Raw genomic sequence first — 24,047 nt, 5'->3', positions numbered from 1 at the left:
ATGGGATATTTTATAATGAGAAGGAATCAGGTGGCCAAGAAGCCATATCAACCCTAAATGTGCATGAACACAACAGTGAAACTTCAGGGTGTCTGGCATCGCCACCAGAGTTATACAACATCGCTCTGGGTGTGGCAGCCAATATGAGTGGATGAGAAAAAGAAATAGTAGGCATAGATACTAGAAAGAAGGAGGCAGCACAGGTGGTATACCTAGAAATTCAAAATAATTGGTCTACAATAGAAATAGAAGTGCTGGGACACATGAGTGGCTCAGAGGTTGAGCGGCTGCCTTCAGCTCAGGTCGTGATCCCAGGGTCCTGGAATCGAGTCCCACATCAGGCTCCCTGCAGAGAGCCTGCTTCTCTTCTGCCTATGTCTCTGCCTCTCTCTGTGTATTTCTCATGAATTAAAAAAAAAAAATCTTAAAAGAAATAGAAGTGCTGAGGAGATTAAGAGAGCGGAATACGCAATTCCTATTACAAATTCAATGACTTTCCTATGAACAGAAATAAAGTATAATGAAAGAAAAAATTCCAAACTAAGAGAGTAACCTAAAGATTGAATACTTATTGATACATAAGGGGGAGGGACCCCTAAAACACTAGTAAAGCACATATATGACCAAGACTAACTCAAAAAAACGCAGAAAAGGATAGCTTATTATCGTAAAAATGTCATTTCGCTCTAAAATCTTCTCCAAACCCAATGCAATCTCAATTAAGGTATGAAAAGGATTTTCAGAGGAAACTTTAAATGCTACCAAAATTCATCAGGAAAAATAAGCACTGGTGAACAGCCAGAAAATTCTGGAAAAGAAGAGTTATAGAACCGAGTGGGATGGGTGGCCCCATCCGATATAAAACATTTCTGACTCGAAAACAACTTTCTAAAGTTTAGTACCGAAGAAACAGCTAGACAAATAGAACAGACTAGAAAGTGCAGAAATAATCCTCATGTATATGGTAATTTAACTTTTTAGAAAGATGACATTATAAATAAGTGTGGGGGGAGGAATTACTAAAAAAAAAATAGTGTGGGGACAACTAGCTACTGTTTATGCAAAAAGAAAAAAAAAAGCTGGATCCCCACCTCACTTCGCACACCAAAATACTTCTCCAGTGGATTTATTTTGATAATCCTGGAGTGAGGGAAGGCCAAAATCCAAACCCAAATCTATAAAGAAAAAGATAGGTGTGACTAAGTGAAATGTAAACACTTTTATGGACAAAAATATTATTGGTAACATGTTAGGATATGGTATGCAGCATGATCAATAGTTAAATACCTTAATTTACGAGCATCACACGAATCAAGAAGATGGAATAAAAGAAAAATGGCTAAAAAAGGACTTTGCTACAAAAGAAAAAGATACAGCCAATAAGCATACAATAACTTGACTCATAATCAAAGAATTCTAAACCAAAATAAAAAGTGATGTCCTTACTGAGACAAAAATGTGTCTGTCTGTTGACATCTAGTGCAGTCAAGGTTGTAGGGAAATAAACAGGCTTACATTGGAAGGAGGGTTCATTGATGCAAACTTTCTGGAAGACCATTTAGCATATTATTTACCAAAATGTGTATATGTACCTATCCTTTTAGCCCAGGGGTTATTTGGGCAAGTGGTTTGGAAGGAAAAGAGGCGGAGAGAGAAAGAGAGGGATGTTTGGGTGGATGCGAGTCTGGATTGGAGAGCTGGGGAGAGGCCTGCACCCCAGGACAGAGAAGGTGACTCAGGGCAGAATTGACCAAGATGGCTGAGGGCCCTGGAGGTGGGGTGGCCTCACCGGGCCAGGTCACTGCAGATGGCACAGGAAGAGGACCTCCATGCTGCAGAAATGAATGACTTAGAGTCTGTCTTTATAGGCAGAGGAGGGGAGAGGAAGCAACTCTAAAAAAGACAGGATGCCAGCGATCCTCACAGAGGTGATGCCAAGAACCCTGGAGGCTACAGGTCTGCCTCCTTTGCTTTGGCACTTGGCCCAGACCCCGGAGCAAGCAAGGACTCATTCCGAGAGAAGCAATGGGCTCCCTCCCGGTCAGGCTTCAAGGCGGTGAGTCAGAAGGGTCTGAAGAAAGGGAGCTCTCAGCCTAGTCACCTCTCAAGGAGAACAAGGGGAAGTACTTGTAGCTACTTGTTTTTTCCTATGTGTTGTTTTTGTTACTCCATCTCAAAAACACAGTTTGGATTTGTGAAATAGGAGGTGCATGCAGGAAAGGGCACAAATAAGGCAGCTCCAGAAATCAGCGAAGAGTGAACACTCGTGAAGCCACCACTGGCAAGAGGTTGGAGGAGGGGAATAAACCGGGGGCCCCAGAAATCCTGGGCACCCCCCACACACATATGACAAGTTCAAACACTGCCCTGACTTCTGTAGTAATGACTTCTGCTTTCTGGTTCTACCGTCTAAGTGTATGTATCCTAATACAATACCATTCCTTCGGTCTGTTTGTAAACTTTTCTTTTTTTTTTTTCCTTTTAAGATTTTATTTATTTATTCATGAGAGACACAGAGAGAGAGGCAGAGACCCAGGCAGAGGGAGAAATAGGCTCCCTGCGTGATACTGGGATCACGACCTGAGCCAAAGGCAGATGCTCAACCACTGAGGCACCCAAGCATCCCTGTTTGTAAACTCTTCTAAATGGAATCATACAATGTGTCTTTTGTAAACCTGGTTTTCTTCACCCAGTATAATCTTCTTTTACTACTTAATGAAAAGGCCAGCCTTCCCCCCCACTACTCTACTATGCCACCTGTCACCCATTAGGTGTCCATACCATACCTCCTTTGAACCCAGGCAAGTGGGGCCCATTCCCTGGGCTGCGCCCTCTAGCACCCCCCATATTAGAAACACACACACACACACACACACACACACACACACACACACACACGGGTTACCTAGGTGGTTCAGTTGCTTAAGTGTCTGCCTTCGGCTTGGGTCATGATCCCAGGATTCTGGGATCAAGCCCCACTTCAGACTCTCTGCTCATCAGAGAGCCTGCTTCTCCCTCTCCCTCTGCGGTTCCCCCTGCTTGTGCACTCTCTCTCTCTCTCTCTCTCTCTCTCTCTCTCTCAGATAAATAAATAAAATCCTTTTTTAAAAAAATAAAGAAAAAAGAAACACACACATAACATATCAAAGAACATACCGTATGTTTCTCACATTTGGAACCTTCTCTGCAATTCTTTCTTTCATGACTGTGTAGTCACATCCTCTGTCTTCTGTCTTCCTGAGTCTCCAATAAACTGCATGCTGGACATTCTCACTTTATTCCCCGTTTCTCTTACCTCCTCTTCTCTATTTACCATCCTTTAATTTCTCTGTGCTTCCTCCTGGATAGTTTCTTCTTCTTCTTCTTTTGTTTAAGATAGATATATAGATAGAGTTATTTATTTATTTATTTATTTATTTATTTATTTATTTATTTAGGAGAGAGAGAGAGCACAAGGGGGAGGTGCAGAGGAAGAGGGAGAGAGAATCTCCAGCAGACTCCATGCTAAGCATGGAGCCCAACATGGGGCTCCAGCCCATGGCCATAAATCAAGACCTGAGCCAAAACCAGGAGTCAGATGCCCAACTGACTGTGCCCCCCATGCACCCCTCTTCTGATGGTTTCTTCTGGCATAACTTTCAGTTCACTCTGACCATTTCAACTGTGTCTAATTTGAACCTCATGCATTGGATTCTTTGTTTTAATTGTCACATTTTTTTTTCACTTCTGGAATTTTATATCCTTCAGATCTGCTATGTCATTTTGTATATTTTCCACTCATCTACCCAGCATTTCAAGCTTGACTTGTACCTCCTTGAACAGAGTAAGAATTGTTGTGTCAAGGCTGTTCCTGCTGTATTTTCAACATCTGGAGCCTCCCCAGGTCTGTTTCCCTGCTCAGCTACCTCTGCCCGTTCTCGCTGATGGAGTCTTGCCTCCTCACACAGCTGGTTGTCTTCAATGGTGTATTGGATTATATTTGCAAAAACAATTTTTAAAATAACTTGAGACTTACTTAGGCTGATGCTATTTCCTCCAGAAAGGATTTTTCATTGGTATCTTTTTATCTGGGGGTTGGGGTAGGGAGGGTGTTGCCAGAACAGGACCATTTTAAATTCAAGTTTAAAGCTTGAGGTTTTCGGAGACACCTCAAAGGCAAGAGGCTGAGTCCATGATGGCCTCATTTATTTGCAGTTGACCCTTGTCTAAAAGTACAGCTGTTGGGTTCTAGCCTAATGTGATAAAAAACATATACCAGATTCCCCACTTTTGGGGGAACATAGACTCCTAGCTCATCCCCTTTGCTGCTGCTTCTTAATCAGTAAATACTCTCAAGGACAAGAGTGCCTTGCATACTCAGCTCATCTTTCTGGGTTTCTACTTGTCGACCTTGGCCTGATAACCTCTCACACTCATATTGATGCTTCACTGCTTGCTGAAAGAAAAGAAAGAAAGGAAAGAAAGGAAAAAAAGGAAAGAAAGAAAGAAAGAAAGAAAGAAAGAAAGAAAGAAGAAAGAAAGAAAGAAAGAAAGAAAGAAAGAACAAAAAAACAAACTACTTTTATATTATGAAATAATTTCAGATTTATGGGAAAGTTGCAAAGATGGTACAGGAAGTACCTGAATATCCTTCACTCTGTTTCCCCCTAATTTTTAAAAAATATTTTTTTTATTTATTCATGAGACACAGAGAGAGAGAGAGAGAGAGAGAGAGGCAGAGTCACAAGCAGGCTCCATGCAGGGGCCCGACATGCGACTCGAAGGTGGCGCTAAACCGCTGGGCCAGCAGGGCTGCCCCCCCTTAATGTGAATATCTTACATAACCTGGTACATTTGTCACAGCGAAGCAATTAACATTGGTATACTACTATTAATGAAACTCCAGACTTTATTAGGATTTCACTAGTTTTTCCACTAAAATCCTTTCTCTATTCTGGGATCCGATCCAAGGTATCCCACTACTACATTAAGCTTTCAGAGTTTTTGCAAAGATTTTAGCATATATGCCTGTTTCAACCAGCTTCTGACAGAGGATGGCCCTAATCACTCCGTGTTCTTTGCTGCTCTCCCCCCTCATCTCAGCATCATTCCTAGAAGTAAAAAAGTCCACCACTCAGTCAACATAAAAATCTCAAAAGGAGTTTTCAGATTTGTTTCGGTGGAGGAGGTTGAAAGATTGAGTTCGCAACCGGCTGGGGATGGGGGAGTCGTAGGTGGGCTAGAGAATGAGATGTGGATGAGAAAACAAATTCTTTGGTGGTTTAGGCTGTGACACAGCAACAAACAAGCCATAAAATCTCAGTGGCTAAACAAAGTCTATCTCTTGCTCACGCCAAGTCTGCTGCAGACTTGGGAGCTGTCGGGGCAGCTTTCTCCCAAGCGGTGATTCAGGGATGCAGGCTTTTTCCAGCCTGTGGCTCAGCTCATCCATCTTTGTAGGGGACACTTCACCCCCACTCCTCACATTTCCTTCCAAGAAGAGAGAGGCCCACTGGTATAGCACCTTTGGTCTCTCTCCACTCCTTTGCTTATTTGCTTAATGAATTTGGAAGGAGAAACAAGGCATGTATCACCCAGCTCTCTGTTCTCTTTCTCCCGGGAGCTGGCTCGTCTGCAGAGTGTGTGTTGGGCAGGGCTACTCTGCAGCTCGGGTGTGACAGAGACGGCCCCAGCCCCACTGTGGGGGGATGCCTGCAGTCTCCTTTTATTTTTTTCCCCTCAATTCAGTCATCATCTAAGGCAGTGGCTCTCAACCCAGAGTAGTATTGCCTCCCAGGGGGACATTTGACAATGTCTAGAGACATTTCTAATTGTCACAACTGGAGGGGGCAAGGAGGAGACTACCACCATTTAGTGGATAGAGGCCAGAGATGCTGCTTAACATCCTATAATGCACATAGAATAGACATAGAATCATCTAGGCCAAAATGTCAATAGTGCTCATGTTGATAAACCCTGATCGAAGAGGAACAAATTGCCATCTTAGATCAGTGGAAGTGACTCAGTCCAAACAAGTCCAATCCAGGGGGGATCCCAGAGCCAGGTGACTGTCAAGCTGGGCTCTTTTTTGGCCAGATGTTGTCTGCCCTGCTAACAGGCCTTGCTAACCCTTACCCCACACCTGGGACTTCCGTTTCAGTGCGGGTTTTCTCAGATGCCTCCCAGTAAACTTGAGAGTTCTTCCTCATTCTCCTTTCTCCCTAAGATGGTTCTAAATCCCAGAGGTTGTTAATTACCATCAGGGCCTAGAAAAGGAGGGAGAAGCCTTTGCCATGACCCGCTTCTGCCAGCATCCGCTGGGCTCTCCACTTCCTGCGGGCTCCAGTGTGTCTGTTCCTTCCTCCTTGGGTCTGCTGCTCATCATATCACCCGAGCCATGGCACCCCCAGGCTCACGGATGTCATGAGGATGTGATGAGGCTGCCAGAGGGCCACATGTTCAGAAGCCCCTTTTCCCCACTGCTCTCCCATCCTATGATGGCAGAGCACCTCCAGTACTCTAGGTAGGAAGCAGGACACAAGTGTGCTCTCCTCAGATCCCCAAACCCATCAGGGGGTCGTCCCCTGCCCCTCATATACCCTACGGGGTAGGATTAGCTGCGGTGCCCACGCCAATGCTTTCTTTGCTCTAGGCCCTCCTCCCCAACTCATGCACCGCTTTGGGGCCTGATGATCTGTTTCTTTCTTTTTTTTTTTTTTTTATTATTCATAGAGATGCAGAGAGAGAGACAGAGACAGAGACACAGGCAGAGGGAGAAGCAGGCTCCACGCAGAGAGCCCAACGTGGGACTTGATCCCGGGTCTCCAGGATCACGCCCGGGGCCGCAGGTGGCGCTAAACTGCTGGGCTAAACCGCTGCGCCACCGGGGCTGCCCTGATGATCTGTTTCTAATGGGGTCCTCAAGTCCAGCTCCTGGCTAGGTGTGCGGCTGGGAAGGTGGGGGGAAGGACGTCAAATACTTGTGAAGAGAACAAGGATGATGCTTATTGGACCCAACACCGTCTTCATAAAAATACAACTTTTGGTAACACTTCCTTTACTCTCCATAAATGACAACCATAAATAATAGGCCTTCTCGTACACTTAATTTTTTAAAAAATCACAATGGCATACCTGAACTATAACAGAGGAGAAAAAAAGAAAAGGAAAACAATTTGTAACCAAATAACACATATTTCAAAATGTCAGTGCTGGGGCCCCATGACACTAGAAAACATAATGAAGTGTCAGATACTTGCCCCTGCTGAAAATATATAACTTGGGATTTAAGAAAAGTAAGATCAGAATTTATTCTGTATACGGACAGACCCAGGAAAGAGAGATAACAATCAAAGTCTAGAATAAATATTATTTTAATCTGTCTTTTTAAAACTGCAACACTGATTACCTTTTGTAGTCTGTACATGTGATGGAGTCAGGTCCCAGGGACCCTGCTCATTCCATGCCAGCAGTGGCCCCTAGTCATCATGAAGTTGACGGTGTCTCCCCACATTGCCAGAATCACACACACACACACACACACACACACACACAATCTCCCCTCCCAGAACAACTGAGTTAATGCTTCAAACCTTAAACCACTAAGTGAGAAAAATTCCACCTGTACATGTGGAGCCATATATGCCAAACAGCCCTGGCTTTACAGGGAAAGGGGCAGAGACACAGGCAGAGGAAGAAGCAGGCTCCCCTCCCAGGGGAGCCTTATGCCAGACCCCATCCCAGGATCCCAGGATCACGACCGGAGCCGAAGGCAGCCGCTCAATGACTGGACCACCCAGGTGTCCCTCTTTTTTATTTTTATTTTTTAACATTCCTGAATTGTGTAAAATTTTGCTTGCCATCGGTATGAACTTTCCGATCAACCTCCCCTCACCCCCGCCCCCCGCCCACCGCCGACAGAGCTATTTTGAAAAATGATGTGTCAGGGCTCCCTCTAGTGTGCGTGTGTGTTTTGTTCCTTGAAAGGAGGATTCAATTCTGTGATAAGAAATTGCTAATTAGCTTTGTAGAATGCCCAGACAATTTAAAGCGGCTGGGGAGGCCAGCCTTACAGCGCGGCCTGCAGGCGGCTCCAGGTATCCCGCGCGGCCCAGCCCGTCCGCTTCCCTCCTCTCCTTTCGCAGCGCCGCCCGGTGGCCGAAAGCGGTACTGCGTCCTCCGGGAAGCGACGGCGGAGGAGGAGGCACTGCCCCTTGTAAAGCTTTTGGACCTCCTCTCAGAATAATCGTCTTTTAAATATATAAAATAATATACAGACGCCTAAAAGGAAGCCAATAGTATTGAAGTGGTCATCAGAATATGTGTAAGTGTGTGATAGAGTAATGCATTGGCTTCATCAATGCTTTCAATCACCAGCCCTAGTGGCAGACCTGGTAACTATTTTACACTGAGGAGTACATACGATATTTCGAGTTATTGGAGACAACCCGATGTGCCAGTGTCTGATTTTTTTAAAGATTTTATTTATTTATTCATGAGAGCCAGAGAGAGAGAGAGAGAGAGAGAAAGGCAGAGACACAGGCAGAGGGAGATGCAGGCTCCATGCAGGGAGCCCAACCTGGGACTCGATCCCGGGTCTCCAGGACCACGCCCTGGGCCAAAGGCGAGCGCTAAACCGCTGAGCCACCCGGGCTACCCATGATTTTTTTTTTTTTTTTTTTTTTTTTTTTTTTTTTTTTTTTTTTTTTGTGAAAAAGTCACAGGCACTGCAAACACTCACAATGGAAGGAAAAGCTAAATCACTTAAAGGTTCGTAAAAGCCAATATGTAATGTTTTCATGCTTGGACACCTTGAATTCTGCAAAAGACCTTCTGGAGTGGGCATGGTTAAGACCCAAGGGGCACGGGTTTGCGAGATGCGCCTGGGTGGTTTGCAGGGGGTGGGGGTGAGGGGGCACACCTCTGGGCGCTTCACCAGAGCGGAGGGTCAGTCGGTAAAGGGAATGGAAGAGGCGCCTCCCTCTGTGCGCGGAGGGGTGACCTCCCCGGCCCCTCCCCCCTTCCTTGTGCAGTTCTCGTGCCTCTGGAGAAAGTTAGAATCCCCCGTGGCCCCGAGAGGAGCTCCCAGTTCCCGCTGCAGGTCCAGCGCCCACCATGCGGCCCCTCACTGTGCTGTGGGGCTGCCTCCTGCTCCCAGGTGAGATGGGGGCGGGAGAGGGAGGTGGTGGAGGGGCGTGGGGTGCATGCCCAAACTGGCGGGGAGAGGACCTCCCTCCTGAACCTACTTTTCATTTTTGTGACCCAGCCTCGCCGCCGCCGCACTGGTCCTCAGCCTGCAGAGGGGGCAGGCATTTGCTGTTTCTGAAAGGCAGAGCCAGGTTTTCTCCCAGACCTTTGGGTTCCAAACCCGTCATGGTTAGGTGGCTATGAGTGAGGCTTTACCTCTCTCATCTTTATTTTCCTACTCTGCACCCAGCCTGGAGGCAGACTAGATACCCCCTATGTGGTTGCCATGGCAAACTCTGCAAATATTTATTGCACCCCTACTGTACCACTCGTAACAATCCTGAGACGTAAGGGATGATTCTGTTTCATCAGTTCACAGGTCTGCCTCTTTTTTTTTTTTTTTTTAATTTTAACATCAAACATCAGAATGTATCTTGTAACTGAAGACAATTGTTCAAGTCGTAATGCTTTTTAAAAATTGTATATAAAATCATGGTGTGTCTTACCTATGATAGCATCTTAAGATCAATAAAATAGGAAGGACACTGTCATCATCATCTGTAAATGGGAAAGCCCAGATGCCCAGAGAGGGCAAGCAACTTCCCTGAGCTCACACAGCTATTAAGTGGCAGTGCTGGGATTTAAACTCTGGGCTGTCTGAGTCTAGAACGGCCCCATCACCACCCTTCATTTCAGTACGCCAGGTTTAGGGAAACAGCAACAGCCCTGTCCCAGTTTCTCTTGATGGGGAAGGGACCACCAGCTCTTCCAGGCCTGCCACAGAAGGGAGTGACTGAGAAGGAGTCTTCTGGTCTTGACCCTAGTACTTGAATCCCAGGAGTTCTGACCTCCAGCGCTGCTATGGTTTCAGGTTACAGAGCCATGGTGGGCCCCAAGGAGATCAGTGGGTTTGAAGGCGACACCGTGTCTCTGCAGTGCACCTACAGGGAGGAGCTGAAGACGTATAGCAAGTACTGGTGCAGGGAGGGCGGGATCTTTGTCTCCCGCTGCTCTAACACCATCTATGCAAGAGAGGACGGCCAGGAGACGACGGAGGGCAGGGTGTCCATCCAAGACAGCCCCCAGACACTCACACTCAGCGTGACCCTGAGGAAACTCACCCTGCAGGACGCCGGGAAATACTTCTGTGGGGTCTCCAAACTGGGCAGAGATGAGTCTTTCCTGGTCTCCCTGCTTGTCTTTCCAGGTAACAAATGTCTCTCCTTCCCCCAGGTGGGGGACAGGTGATGCAGAGGGGAAGAAGGACAGGTGGGTGGTGATCAGTGTCAGACCCTGTTTCCCCATCGCCAAGAAGTGTAGTGCTTGTACCAAGGTCATCGAGGGGCTCAAGGACTCAGTGAGATGATGCTGGTCAAGTGCTCAGCAGCCACGGGAGAACAGGTGGGGCAGCATGAGCCCCAGCTGCTCTTCTGCGAGGTCCCACCACGCAGATCTGTGGAACTCCATGCTCAGTGCCTTTCCTCTTTGCCCAGGTGTGGGAGAGAAAGCGCATGGGCTAGGGACGAGATGGACATCCCATGGAATAAAAAGACTCCCTCTTGGGAGTGTGAGATATTCCTGAGGCTTCTGCAGGCCAGGATTATGCATCCCAGGCCCACTCCAAGTGCCCCAGCCATGGCCACACTGGCCTCACCCTGCTGGTGGCCTCAGCTCTCCCTTCCTGCTTCTCTGTCCCAGATCCTGAAGTCCCAAAGGCAGGTGCAAAGAGGGCCTGAGATCTAACCTCGGAGGGAAGAGCTCATTGAGCTCAGGGACACTAGGGGACTCTGGCTCGGGATAGAGCACCTTTCGGGATGCCCAGAATCCCACCTGGACCCGCTGAGCTGAGAAGAGAGAAGTCAGAGAGGGGCCAGGGGAGTGGGCAGCCATAGTCTGCTGGCCAGTGAGGGTGAGGCAGGTCTTTGTATCCCGTTTCACAGATGGGGGCCCGAGGCTCCAGAGATGAAATGATTTGCCCGAGGTCTCATGGCAGGAGGTGATGAAGCCAGGATTCAAATCCAGGTTTTTTTTTTTCTCACTTTGGTGTCTGTTCTTTCCCTCTCCTGGCCCCATCGCTGGGACCCACCCCATCCCCAGGCGCGTCCCCACTGCCAGATCCCTGACATCTATCGATCTTTATTTTAATTCAAGGAAATAGAAATTAGCTCCCCAAATAATAACAGCAGGATTGTAACCATATCGAACCTATTGTCCATTATTTACAAGATTATCTGATCTCTTCTGATTCTTATCAGTATTCAGCTTTGTTCTTACCTAGTGAGGATCAATTCTACCTATATTTGAGGCTCTCTTAAATCTTGACCTCATTTATAATCATTTATTTGTGTATGATACATGTATTATTGTGTTATCCTGTGTCAGATGTTGACCTTTTTCGGATGATACTTGGGATATAGAAAATAAAGGCTAATGGCAGTGGTGTGCTGGTGAAGGTTTAGCTGGGGAAGCTCTGATTTGCCATGCTTGCCAGTTTCTGTGGTTTAAATGCCCCCTCCCTCACCAATTTCCAGCTACTAATGGTTTAACGACCAGCTCACAAAATTCCCGAAGAGTGAACAGTCCGCTCTCCGCTCTCCGGAGTTAGTGTGAGCCGTCTGCAGCACACCATTGAATATGGAGAAAGATTAGAATTTCTAGAAAGGCCAAAGCAAGACAAGAGTATCCACTATCATTTCCTTCATTCCCCATTGCCTGGAGGCTCTAGGCCATGAGATATGGACAAGATAAAGAAGTATAAATATCAGAAAGGAAAAGATAAATTCTCTTTATTTGTAGAAGATTTGATCCTTTACTCAGACAAATCAGAAAAAAACTGACCTCATATTAGAAAAGAGAATGATGGGGCCAGGGAGGGAGTCCTGGATGGCACTCCAGCAAGGAGGGGACCGAGGGGTCCTGGGGAGTCAGGGAGCTCGCCAGCTCCAGTGGTGGGGGGGATCCATCACACCACGTTTGTGCCCCCTGTGCGGGCAGAGAGGCTGGGCATTTTGTCCTCCCAGCCTCTCAGGGAGACCCAGTAAGACATCTACTGGTGCACAATGGTGCGGCATAGGGCAGTGGGAGATCACCAGCAGCGGGCTCAACTTTGGCTACTCGGGAAGAAGGGACCGCTTCCTCTGGGGAAGGCGTGGTGGAGAGGCTGCTTTTGAACCAGCACTTGAGGACAGAGAGAAGTGTGTTAGGTGGAGGTGGAGAGGAGAGGCATGGCACCCATGGGAACAGCACGCCAAAGGCATGGAGGCAGGTGGGCCACTCACTTAATTGGGAATAGAGGGCAAATAGAGGTATGGCAGGTGCCCCTGAGGGTGGAGAAGTGAGGCCAAGGCGGTGCTCCGAGGTCTGAGTCTAAAAGGCTTTGAAAGACATGTAAGAAGCTCGAGCTTCAGCTTATAGGCAGTGAGGGCCACTGAGTGTTGTGACACAAGAAGTGACGGGATCCAGTCTGTATTTTAGAGATAAAGCAGTGTTGGTGTAAAGAGTGGTGTGGAAGAGCAGGCTGGCGGGCAGGAAGCTAACGTCTGAGCTGAGCGGGAGGCCAAGGGAACTGCAGGACCGGACCAGCAACCCACTAGAATCTACCATCCGTGGCTCCTAAGTGACTGGGGGCAGATGATGATGGAGATCTGAACTGGGTGGTGGGGACAGGACAGCTACTGGCTGCAAGCCGGGCAGAAAACCTGGCTCAGAGTGGCGATCCTGGCCTCCCCTGAGACCAGCCTCTCCCTTTCCCGTAGGTCCTTGCTGTCCTCCCTCCCCCACTCCCTCCTTTCGGCCTCTTACTACCACGAGCCTCCAGCCCAAGGCAAAAGCTTGGCAAACTCAGCCCCCAGAATTAAGTGAGTGCATGGTTTTTCTGTCTCTCCCCCACCCCCCTATAAAGCAACATCCCGTGAGTGCCTGCCTGTAGCCAGATACTGCACTCCATGGCTCCCAGCGCCTGGGAGCTGTACTGTGAGCAGAGAAATCAGGCCCGGGGGGGTGGGGGGTCAGGTCACAGGCTTAGGGTCACCTAAGCAGCAGCAGAGCCCAGGGAGGAGGCCCAGCCCCACTGGCATGCTTGTGTCCTGTCTGCTCCACCTGGGGCTGGAGGGGTGAGCAGGAAAGGTAGGCCCTTGGACCCTGGCCTCTGAACCTGTCCCTGCCGCCCTGCCCTGCTGATCCTGTGGCTGTTGAAAGCAGTCAAGGCCTGCTCAGGCAGCGATGGTGAGGGTGGGCATGTGGTGACCCGAGGTAATGACTGGTCAGGACTGTAGGGGGAGGCCTGTGTGTGCTGCATGGCCGCTGGAATGGGCCATGGAGTGGACACAGGGGTGTGATTACTCAGTCAGTGGGCACCACAAGGGGCTGAAAATTATGCTCGGGTGTGAGGCATGCCTGAGTTACACTCAGCTTCCCCACAGTGGCTTCATCTAGGCCTCTGTTTGCTTCCCTGGGTGTCCTTTAGCTGGGGTTATTATGAGAATTTGGTCCTGGGGAGGCTAGGGTTCAGGGGTCAAGGGTCAGAGGTCTGGGGATGCTGGGATACAAGGGTCCAAGAAAGTGCTGAGGCATTGCTTTTGGACTTGTAGCTTCTCCTGGTCTCCACCAAACAGTCACCACAGCCAAGCAGGGGAAGACAGGGGCCTCGGCCTCGGCCCCTATGTTCGCAGGGACCTCCCCATACGGGCGCACAGGAAGCTACCTCTACACAGGAACCTCTCCGCGCACAGGAAGCTACCCCTACACAGGAACCTCTCCGTATGCGGAGACCTCTCCTCATGAAGCAACCTCTCCTCATGCAGGGACCTCCCACCTGTCCAAACGGCCGGACTCCAGCTCAGCAGAGGACACCACTCTGGCCCCCAGCAGCAGCAGCTCTGTGTCTAGGTGAGCCTCAGATGACCAAGGTCACCTTTCAGGCCATCCCCAAAACACAAGGTGCCTTGGAGCAAGTGAGGACCTAGCACTCCTTCCTCTAGGCAAACACAGCCCCCTATCAGGGCTGCAGCTTACAGCACAGACTCGGGCCCCATCCGCCCCCCAGCAGGGCCCTTGAGCAGTGAACAATGGGCACTGCCCAGCCAGCAGCCCTGTTGCTCTGGACACATAGGCCCTCCTGAGGTGGAAGGTCCCCAACCCTCTCCCCGCACTAGCCTAAGGGGCAGTGGCCCCGATGGCCCTGTGCATCTTGCTCTGGACCGTGTGCCAAGCATGAACATATGTTTTTTTCTTACCCCACTGGAGCCCTGGTCTGAAGGATTGGTTCTTGGGGATTATCTATACCTGCACTCAGTCACTGGCTGAGGCTTCCCTGTCTGAGGCATCCAGGTAACTACTGCCAAGTTCAGGCCCAGCTGAAAGTGTTTCCTGGGGTAGGTAGTGGGGGCTGGGTCCCTGCCCCCAGGACTGACCAGGTGCCGTGGTCCCTGGCGCCCTCTGATCTCTTTGGGAAAGACAAGGGACATGGCCAGGATGCATACGAAGAATGCTGTGGTGCACAGCATGCCACTGACATCTGCTGACAGCTGCTGGGCTCCTTCTGTCTCATCCACAGAGTCTCCATCCCAATGGTCCGCATCTTAGCCCCTGTCCTGGTGCTGCTGGCTCTTCTGCTGGCCGCAGGCCTGGCTGCCCTTGGCAGCTATCTGCTCCGCTGGAGGAAGGAAGGTGAGCAGAAGTAGACTGGATGGGGTGGGAGGCCAGGGACCTTGCTGAGACCTGCAGTCCCCCGGCCACCCCACCGAGACCTTGTGGGTCAGTGTGTCCATTTGAGATATGGGTACCAGGACCCCTGCTCTTCCCATCTGAGGGAACCACAGGTCAGTCAGCATTAGGAAAAAGCAATTCAAATGTGCAAATGGGAGAGTGGGGGCTCTTGGCTTGCTCCCATCTGTCCAAGCTCATCAATCACTTCTGTCTCTATTGATCCCAGCAAATCCATGTCCAGCCTCTGCAGGTACAGTTCCTTGGGTGACTGCTATGGCCAGGGGTGGAGAGGCCAGGAATAGAGACTAAGCTCTTGAACAGGATGAATGCTGTGACCTAACACCTGCCTCGGGGTCTTGAGAGGTGCTCAACTCCTGTCAGGACTTGGCTTCAAATCCCAGCTCTGCTACCTTTTAAGCTGTGTGACCTTGGGCCAGTCACCTAACTTCCCTGAGCCATGGCTTTTTGGGATCACAGATACAGACTACAGGAGAAATAGAACAGAAATAGAATACGAGTTCAGCAGAAATAGAATCCAAGCCATGTATGCAATTTAAGCTTCTCTAAAAGTCACATGTGAAAGGGTAAAAAGAAACTAGAGATGTTAATAATATACTTTATTAACTTGGTTATCATCTGGATGTGGAATCAATATAAAAATATTCATGATACATCTTCCAGATTCTACATTTTTTTCCCTGTGGAGCCTTTAAAACCTGGCATAATTCAGAGCAGCCATGCTTCCCGTGTCACCGCTTGGATGTGGCTCGTGGCTACTCTGGCAGACAGCACTGGTTGAGAGGGTTGGCCGAAAAATAAATCAGAGGAGCTGCCCTGTGCCAGGCGTTTTTGTGTAGCTTTTATTGCTTTTATCTCCTCTAATGCTCTCCATACTGTAGCATTAGAAACTACTCATTACAAGTGCCCCCATTTTCCAGGGGGAGAAACTAAGGCAGGGTGTTTAAGCAACTTGCCTTGAGTTTGCACAACCAGGAAGCAGTGGAACCAGGAAGTTGTGTGCCAAACACTCTGCAAATTGGCGGTGTTCTCCTACTGCACACGGCTGTGCGGGGCAGGGGCATCCTCGGCCTGCCTCTGACTTCTCCCTGTGTGGCCCCCAGGAAGAAATGTCAGCTTTGCCCGTGTCACCACAGAGGAGCCCGGAGGAGCACGCAGGGAGGGAGCATTCTTGATCAAGACCTCAGAACTTGTTAGCACCTTGCCTCTTGAATTGTGGTCCCCAGCTAGTAGCAGCAACGTTCCCTGGAAGCCTGTTAAAAGACCCTCAGGCCTCAACCCAAACCTGCCGAGTTAGAATAGGCACTTTCATAGAATGTCCCAGGATCCTGTAACGTACACTGAGGTTTAAGAAGCAATGATATGACGAGATGAGCACTGGGTGTTATACTATATGTTGGCAAATTGAATTCAAACAAAAATTTTTAAAAAGAAGCAGCAATGACCTTAGCACCTAGAATTACTTTCCCAGCCAGTTTCTGGCCCACACACGGGGATTTCCATGTACCCATCCCAAAAAGGCTGAATCACTGCTATGGAACAGAGCTAGAAGTCCAAGCAGCTTGCCTGCCTGACCCGTCTGCTTGCTCCCTCTGGGAAGCCCCTGCTCCCAAGTGCAAGTGGGCCAGTCCCCCTCTGTGGAGCTTTAGTGGGCTGCTCCCAGCTGCTCCTGGCCTCAGGGTACTCCTGCTGGTCTCTTTCAGCTCACCTGGCCGCAGAGACACAGAGGAACGAGAAGGTCCACCTCTCACATTCACACTCGGTAAGGAAGGCAGCCTGCCGAAGCCCAAGCTTGGATCCCTGTGGGGCTGGACATCAGGACTCCTGGGCCCTGTCTCTGCATTTCCCTACTGCGTTGTCTATGACTGTCCTACAGTCAGGGCTTGCTTCCCATCTCTGGGGGATCTCTGCAAGCCAACAGGGTACAAAGCCAACAGAGTGGCCCTTCTTACTTTGACTTCCTAGCAGGTGCCAGGCAGGGACTTCCCCAGGCTAAGCGCCCTCCTATCCCACCCACACCCCCCATCCGCTGCTTTAAGAATCAGAGACTGTCAGAGACTGTCAGAGCTGGATCCTAGGGATCTTTGGGCTTTGGGAAGGCTGCAAAACCACAGGTTCAGGACACAAGCCCCACCTGCCTCGCTTCCCCCACCCACACCCCCCAGCTGTTTACAGAGATGCCTCCACTTTATTCTCTTACTTGAGAGGGCAGGAAAGGGGAGCTGCCATTGCCTTCTTTCCTGGCGCCAGTGAGGACAAAAGACTCAGGCCCCATCCCCCTGGGGAGAGGCTAGGGCAGGAATGGGGTTTTGGGCTTTGGTTTAAGGAAGCAGCTGTTGTTGTCTCAGGAAGCCCAGCAAGGCCAGAGGCAGCAGACAGGAGTGAGATAAAGGTCATGGACACAGATGGGGAGGGGGGGCTGCCACTGTCCTCCAGAGACCAGCATCCTGACTGTGCAGGCTGCACATCTTAGGGCACATCCTGCCCTCTAAAAGGGGGACGGGGCGGGAGGGAGAACCTCTGTGCTGTGCTGCACTGCTTGGGGAGGCCCAGCAGAGACCACCTACACCAGCCCCTCTGCCCACGCTGCCGCCACCCTGCCCACCCAGGAAGGGCTGCCCGGGACTGCTTCCTGGGACTGCTTCCTGCCTGCCGCACCTGTCCCTGTCCCAGTTCACTGTGGGAGGGGCAGGAAGGGATGCAGGGCCTGTGGCCCCAGGGGCTGGGAAGAGGGCTGGCCCCTTGCGGGGAGGGTCAGAGACAAGATGCTGTGAACATGACCAATCGAGAGCTTTTGGCATATTTCCTTTTTGGCTCCTTTGTAGTTTTTAGAAGAGTCTGCAGGTGGAATTTTAAGGGTTTGGGATTTTCTTTGCCCACATTCAGGTCAAAGAGGGAAGGGGGCATTCTCCTGGCTCTGCCAGAGAGCCCCAGGGGGGGTGTAAAACTCAGAGGGAAGTATGAGGGCCCAGACTAGCATTTCCCTTGCCCAGAGAGCTATTTCAAGAAGCTCTCATTTTACTCTTTAAGGAATACCTACTGTGTGCCAGGGGCTTTACCCATGTCACATAACCTTCGTAACTCCTGTACGAAGTAGGTGCTATTATTACCCCCTTCTTACAGAATAAGAAATAGAGGCTCAGAAAGCATAAGTAATATGCCCAGAGAGACCCATCCTGAAAGAGGCAGAGCTGAGGAAACTAATCCAGTCTGTAAGGCTGGCAGCAGTGCCCTGTGCCTCTCCCACTCCGCCACATCGAAGTGTGGAGGGTTTGAGGAATGGAGCCACCTGCTCAGCCCAAGACTGTTCCCCTAGACTCGGAAGAAAGAACTTTTCTCCATCCATGAAAGTGGGACAGCAGGGCCCCTGACTCCTGGAACAGCGCAAGTAGGAGTACTGGGCTTCCCTGATCCCCTGCTGTTTTTCTAGCACCTAGACACAGAGGCTCTCCTAATATGTCTTGTATATTCAACAACACAGAAAATGCCTCCGCAGTTGCTGGAACAGCCCATGGCCCATGACGTGGGTAGAGGGACCAATGAGGGACCCACCCTGCCGCCCTGGACGTAGCGTAGTGGTCCTGGCCACTGCCTGCATGTGTGGTTTGGTCTCTGCCCCATGAGGTTCTTTCCTCAAATGCAGTCACCTGGGAGCAGGGGACGCTTCTGTGGCTGCCAGTGGTCAGCAGTCAGCAGTGACTGCGTTGGGGCCAAATCACAAAGCTGTTAAGATGGGATGAAAGGGGAATCGACCTGATGCCAGGAGTCCTGATCAGGCCCCGGCTCTGCTGTGTCCTCACCATAGGCAGGACTAGGAGAGACCAGGGCCGTGACTGAAAGTGAAGTCTCCTTCCACTCACCCCACCCCATTCCCTCATCACCTCGTCCCCCCAGCACTAGCCCTGCTGAGGATTTCTGCTCTGATTTTCAGCTTGTCCTGTAAGATGGAATGTGTCGCCAGAGAGGGCTCAGACGTCCACCTCTGCCCCACCCCCTGCAGCTAGGGCAGTGATAGAAGCAGGTGCAGAAGGGGCAGTTAGGGGACGAGCGACATTGAAACAAAGGGAAGTGTGCGGATGGTAGCATGGGACTGGAAAAGAGCTTGGGTCTGAGGTCACATGGTCACGAGTCCTAGTGGCAGCTCAGATACTTGGTAGCAGTGTGACATCTGGCAAGTTACCTCACCTCTCTGAGCTGCAATATCCCCATCCCACCGGGTTGTGGTTGGGAAATCATGAGATGAGACCCCAGTAGATGTCCAGAAAACAGGAGCCTCTTTGTCTTCAGTGCACATGGAGCCACGGAATTTGCCGGCGGGGACACCTGGGAGACTTGCCTGGGGGCCCCGGCCGGCTCCAGCCTCTTCTGCCCCACTGCTGGCCCCGAGATGGCTCCTACTCACCCTGGACTACCTACCTCTCTTCGCTTGGCCTTGGCTTCCTTACCCCACCTAGAAGAGGGTGCTCGGGCTTATGACTTATAAAGAATTTTTTCTCTGTGGTTTGTTATCTGGTGAGCCTTTGAGGTGTTCGACGCTGCCCTCCCCGGGGCCTGCCAGGAACCTGCAGCCTGCACATTCTTTCTGCTTCAAGGATAGAAATGACAATAGTGAAAATGAATGAATCATTCCAGGAGCTCCCAGGTGTCGAGCAATAAAACATTACCACAAATGTTCGTGATAACCTTGAGGGTAAAATTCTTATCCCTATTTTACAGCTGGGGAGACTGAGCCTCAGAGAGGTTAGTGGGTGCCCAAGGTCACTCTGAGATGTAGGAATAGGACGGAGGGGCTTTGACTCCACAGCCTGTGTTCTTCCCTCTATCCCATGCTCTCCCGTGGCTCCCCCTTGCTGGGGCGGGTGGACCATCCCTGCCACCAGGAACGGGGCCCTGCTGACCGAGTCTCTGTTTCAGCCGCTGGAGTACCCCGTGATCAACCCCCCAGGGCCTTCTGGGCCTCACGCCAGCCCAGAGCCCGCCGCCAGCCCGTGCACAGAAATCCAGTGTCTCAGCCAGGTGTGAACAGAGGGCGCCGGGGATCTGGAGTCACCTACCCTGGCTCCCCTCTGACAATGCAGGGAAGTGATGGGGGGGCCTTTTTCCTCAGCATCCGCTTCCAGAACACTGCCCCTTGCATCCGCCCACCTACGCCCACCATAACCATAGGCGCAGGCCATTTCATTCGGGAGTCAGGACTCCCGAACTTACAACCTCATTTTCCCATCCAGAAAGTTCTTGAATAGTTTGGTAGTCACAGTTTAAAGAGCTCTGGGCTGGCAGGATTCCAACACTTGCAGGCAAAACCTAGCCAGAGGCCATGAGGGTGTTCTGGGGGTGTCCGGGAGGAGGATGTTTGGAAAGAGGTGAGGGCATGAATTAGAGTTTGGGGGTTCTGGGGAGACCTTGTTGGTCTGTGCTCCTTAGATGGACAGAGGCCCAGAACTGTGGGAAAGGCTGGGGTGGACCCTACTTGGAGACCCCCGGCTGGGCTCTGCTTTTCAACCCCTGACTGCTTTTTCTTTGCAGAGTTCAGGAGAAAGTGAAGTGCCTTTGCAGGACCCGGAGGGGAACATCATCCCAGGGCCTCCCCTCCACATGTCGGAGGAGGAGCTCTGCTTCTCAAAGTTCATCTCAGTCTAGCATGGCAAGAGTGCCCCCCAGGCCAGCCTGCCGGGAATCTGAACGGCTAGATTTGCACTAACTCCAATAAACTTTCCGCTATAGCTTCAGAGTTCACCTGCCAGACCCCAGGCTCTCCCCCACCCTCCCCAGGCTCTCCTCCTGCATGCCCAGCCTGACCTGGAAGCCTTGGCCAGCCCCAGGGGGTGGCCTCACAGTTCCAGTGGGGAGACTGGGACCTCCTCAATATGTTCACATCCCTGGGCAGGGTGGGGCGGGGCGGGGCGGGCAGCCTCTGGAGCTCCCCAGAGCCAGGCAAGGCTCAGGAGATCTGGTCTGAGTTTGTATCTGCTACAAGAGATCCCTTGCACCGGGGTACCCAGCAAAAGACCCCCACTTTCTTCTCCCTTCCATCCTGACTCAGCACCACTTTCTCCTGCATAAGTGTGCAAGGAGGAGGAGGAAGAGCATGCCAGGGGATAGACAAGGTTCTGATTTCTCAAAATGTGACTGCATCCCACTCCTTCAGGAAGCTGGTTAAAAATGTGATTCTGGGGCTGGCCCCACAACTCTGCATTTCTACCAAGTGTCAGGTGGCTCTAATACTTGAATTTGAGAAGCAGTGGGCTCAGGTTCATCCAGTTTAGAGGCTACATTTGGTGTGTGGGGTCTCCCACCTGCTCCGCCTCCCCCCCCCACACACACACAATAGGGGTTGCTCTGCCCACGACACCATGACCCAGTTGGGGGCTTTCCTGGGCCCATCCGAGTCCAAGCCCAGGTTAGGTGCACCTTGGAAGGGGTGAGTCCAGGACTGGCAGGGAGGCGTTGTCTTTCCCAGCTCCCCACCCAGCCATGCATCCTAGGCTTTGGAAGGAGGCTGGAGAAAAGCTTGGCTCCTTCCTCATTGAGAAAGGGTTAATTGCCTGTGGGCTGGGGTTAGGGAGGGATTGAAAAGTATTGGGTGCAGGTGGGCATCTATAGGGCTAGAGAGAGGAGACAGGGCAGGAACCTAAGAGGAACCCAATGATGACCCTGAGGCTGGTCCCCTGGAGAGGGAAGGAGGAGGGGATAGAATAAGAAGACTGTTCTTCTTTTTTTTTTTTTTTTTCTTTTTCAACTTTCTTTAAAAAGCGAAATGGGTGGTTGCTCAGTATACAAAAGTTAGAAATCCAGGCGGAGGAGGAGAAGAAAACTCACTCAGGCTCACCACTCCTCCAGACCATCACTGTGATCACTGCGCGGCATTTTGTTGCATTTCCTTTCCTTTTTTTTTTTTTCCTTCACATCATTTACTGGTGTTCTCTCTTACAAATTATTTTGCATATACAACTTTAGATCCTGCTTTTCCCACTTAATGCTTTTTAAAAATTTTTTATTTGTAAGTAATCTCGATGCCCAATGTGAGGCTCAAACTCACAACCCAATCAAGAATCACATGCCCCACCGACCTAGCCAGCCAGGCACCCCCCCACACTTAATTTTTATAAACATTTCTCCATATTTTACCAAACTTTATAAATAAAATGTTTATCAGCTCTGTGATATTTCCTCACTGTGCTTCCATTTATTTCAGTTCTCTTTCATTAGATATTTGTTTCTATTTTTGCTATTATAAATAACAGCATGGTGAGTCTTTACACAAGGCTTTATTTGCATTTGCAGACTTCTTTAAGAAGGATTTGTGTGTGTGGAACTGCCAGGTCATAGGGTGTAAACATTTTTGAAATTACTTATACCCATTGCTTCCTTAAATGACAGAACCAATTTCACTCCCACCAGAGCCTTCCAACCAGCATTTCTCAAAGTCCTCACCAGCCTCTACCCCTGTCGCTGTGGGAATGGCAGGAGAAACCACTCTGGAATGCCCCTGCAGTGAGCCTAGAGGGCTGGGCAACGTAGAGCAGGTCTGATAAAACAAGGGAAACTCTCCAGAAAGTGCCATCCAGCACCCCCCAGGGCTCCAGGGATGGGTAAGCTCTTTTACCTTCTCCGGTGTGAGCTCTGGGGTCTCTGCCTGGCATCTGGGCAGAGTGTGTGCCCAGATGTTGGAGAAGATAGGGAGCAACAAGTCTTAGTGGTGTCAGACCCCAAAAGTTCACCCTGTGAAAAATCCTTCAGGGGAGGGTGGTAAGAACTGGGGCTGCCCAGCGGGGAAAGAACCTTCTTGTCCTCTCCACCTGTCACCTGCTGCAGCCAGGGCTTCCAGGGGACCAGGAAGTGGTCAGCCAGGTCATCCCACTCATACGCTTTGCCTATTTTCAGACCATGTGCCAACTAAATAGACTGATACCTTTTGAGAGGCACAGCTCTGTCCAAGGCAACCTAGAATTGGCATCCTTGGGATTCCAAGTTTTCATGGATTTATCAGATACTCAAGTACCCTCTGTAGACATTTGTTCACTCCCTTCATGCTCACTGTTGTCACTGCGCAGGCTCAGTTGTGTCCTCCAGGCAGGTGAGAAAGACCACTCCTTTACCAGTTGTCACTTTGCAACCCCTCATCTTGAAACACGTTAGTTTTATGTTTACACACCAAAATACATAGGCTTCTCTCCTACTTGTCTATTTGATATTCTGTGGTCTCACTCCTGGCCATGAACTATTTGGTTTTCGTGTTTGATGTAAATTCTTGTATATGTGAATTCATGCCTTTCATCGTTCTAGGATATTCTCCTCAAATGTTATCTGTGCTCTAACATTTTTAATCTCACCACTGACCAGAATTAAATTTTTCTAGACTCTCTATCACTGCCCTATCTCTTTAACCTCTCCCTCCTCCACATCTCTTTGTTCTGTAGTCTATGTACTTTCTTCCAGTTTAGTACTTCTCAAACTTGAACATGCCTACGAATCACAGGGAATCTTGTTAAACGTCAGATTCTGATTCAATAATTCTGAGTGGAGCCCAAGAGTCTGCATTTCTAACAAGCTCTCAGGGCTGACGATGCTGCAGGTCCAAGTACTTAGGGGACAGCTTTCTGATTTACTAATCTCTATGCAGTTATGTTTAATTGGCTGTTAAACCTCCCCACCACACACACACACACACACACACACACACAATTAGTTTGTATTTTCATCCTTGTATTTTTTATTTCTAAAGTTTTGGGTGATTCTCTTTCAAACTTAACTGGTCATCTTAGAGTCCTGCTGCTTGTTAATTTTTGTAATGCATCTTTTATTCCATTAAATATTTTATACACACACAGCTGGTTTACACTTTGTGCCTAACATCAAAAGTCCCTGGAGATATAAATATGCAGTTGTTTATGTTAACTATCACACGTGGTGGTTTGTTCTTTTGTATTTTGTGGTCTCACAGTGTGAGCTCATGTTTGGATGACTTCCATCTATGGATTTTAATCTAGGAGGTTGAAATCGATGATACCTTCCCCCAGAAAGGATTTGTATTTGCATCTGTCAGGGTCCAGGATATGTGTCATCTTGGAACTGAGTAGCCCCTTCCCAGATCCCTACTTTACCAGAACTTCAGGATCCCCCTGGCTTTATATTTAATTTTCCAAATGTGATGCTAA

At 49.7% G+C, this 24,047-nt stretch overlaps 1 protein-coding gene across 5 annotated transcripts; it reads left to right on the top strand.

The window, feature by feature from the left end:
* Positions 1 to 8,699: 8,699 nt before the first annotated feature.
* CD300LG (CD300 molecule like family member g) lies at positions 8,700 to 22,053 on the top strand. 5 transcript variants are annotated; one of them, XM_072747084.1, is made up of 9 exons: positions 8,700 to 8,748; positions 9,012 to 9,136; positions 10,037 to 10,372; positions 12,921 to 13,022; positions 13,968 to 14,052; positions 14,720 to 14,832; positions 16,593 to 16,651; positions 19,804 to 19,905; positions 20,416 to 22,053. In XM_072747084.1, exons 2-9 carry the CDS (start codon positions 9,094 to 9,096, stop codon positions 20,527 to 20,529), a joined length of 954 nt encoding a protein of 317 aa, XP_072603185.1. In that variant the 5' UTR covers positions 8,700 to 8,748; positions 9,012 to 9,093; the 3' UTR covers positions 20,530 to 22,053. The 5 variants fall into 5 exon arrangements, with proteins under 5 accessions (XP_072603185.1, XP_025842694.2, XP_025842693.2 ...); XM_025986909.2 differs by lacking the exon at positions 8,700 to 8,748 and having other exon boundaries at positions 8,924 to 9,136; XM_025986908.2 differs by lacking the exon at positions 8,700 to 8,748 and having other exon boundaries at positions 9,006 to 9,136; positions 13,755 to 14,052.
* The last annotated feature ends 1,994 nt before the right edge of the window (positions 22,054 to 24,047 follow it).

This window comes from Vulpes vulpes, chromosome 2 (genome assembly GCF_048418805.1).
Source record: "Vulpes vulpes isolate BD-2025 chromosome 2, VulVul3, whole genome shotgun sequence".
NCBI classification, from domain to species: domain Eukaryota; kingdom Metazoa; phylum Chordata; class Mammalia; order Carnivora; family Canidae; genus Vulpes; species Vulpes vulpes.
This window is presented reverse-complemented; position numbering and strand designations above follow the sequence as displayed.

Bases quoted from the DNA above. Each gene is read 5' to 3' on its own strand.
- CD300LG (XM_025986908.2), top strand. From the start codon at position 9,094: ATGCGGCCCCTCACTGTGCTGTGGGGCTGCCTCCTGCTCCCAG. The intron at 9,137-10,036 runs GTGAGATGGGGG...CTATGGTTTCAG, and splicing joins GGGCTGCCTCCTGCTCCCAG to GTTACAGAGCCATGGTGGGC. The intron at 16,652-19,803 runs GTAAGGAAGGCA...TCTCTGTTTCAG, and splicing joins ACCTCTCACATTCACACTCG to CCGCTGGAGTACCCCGTGAT.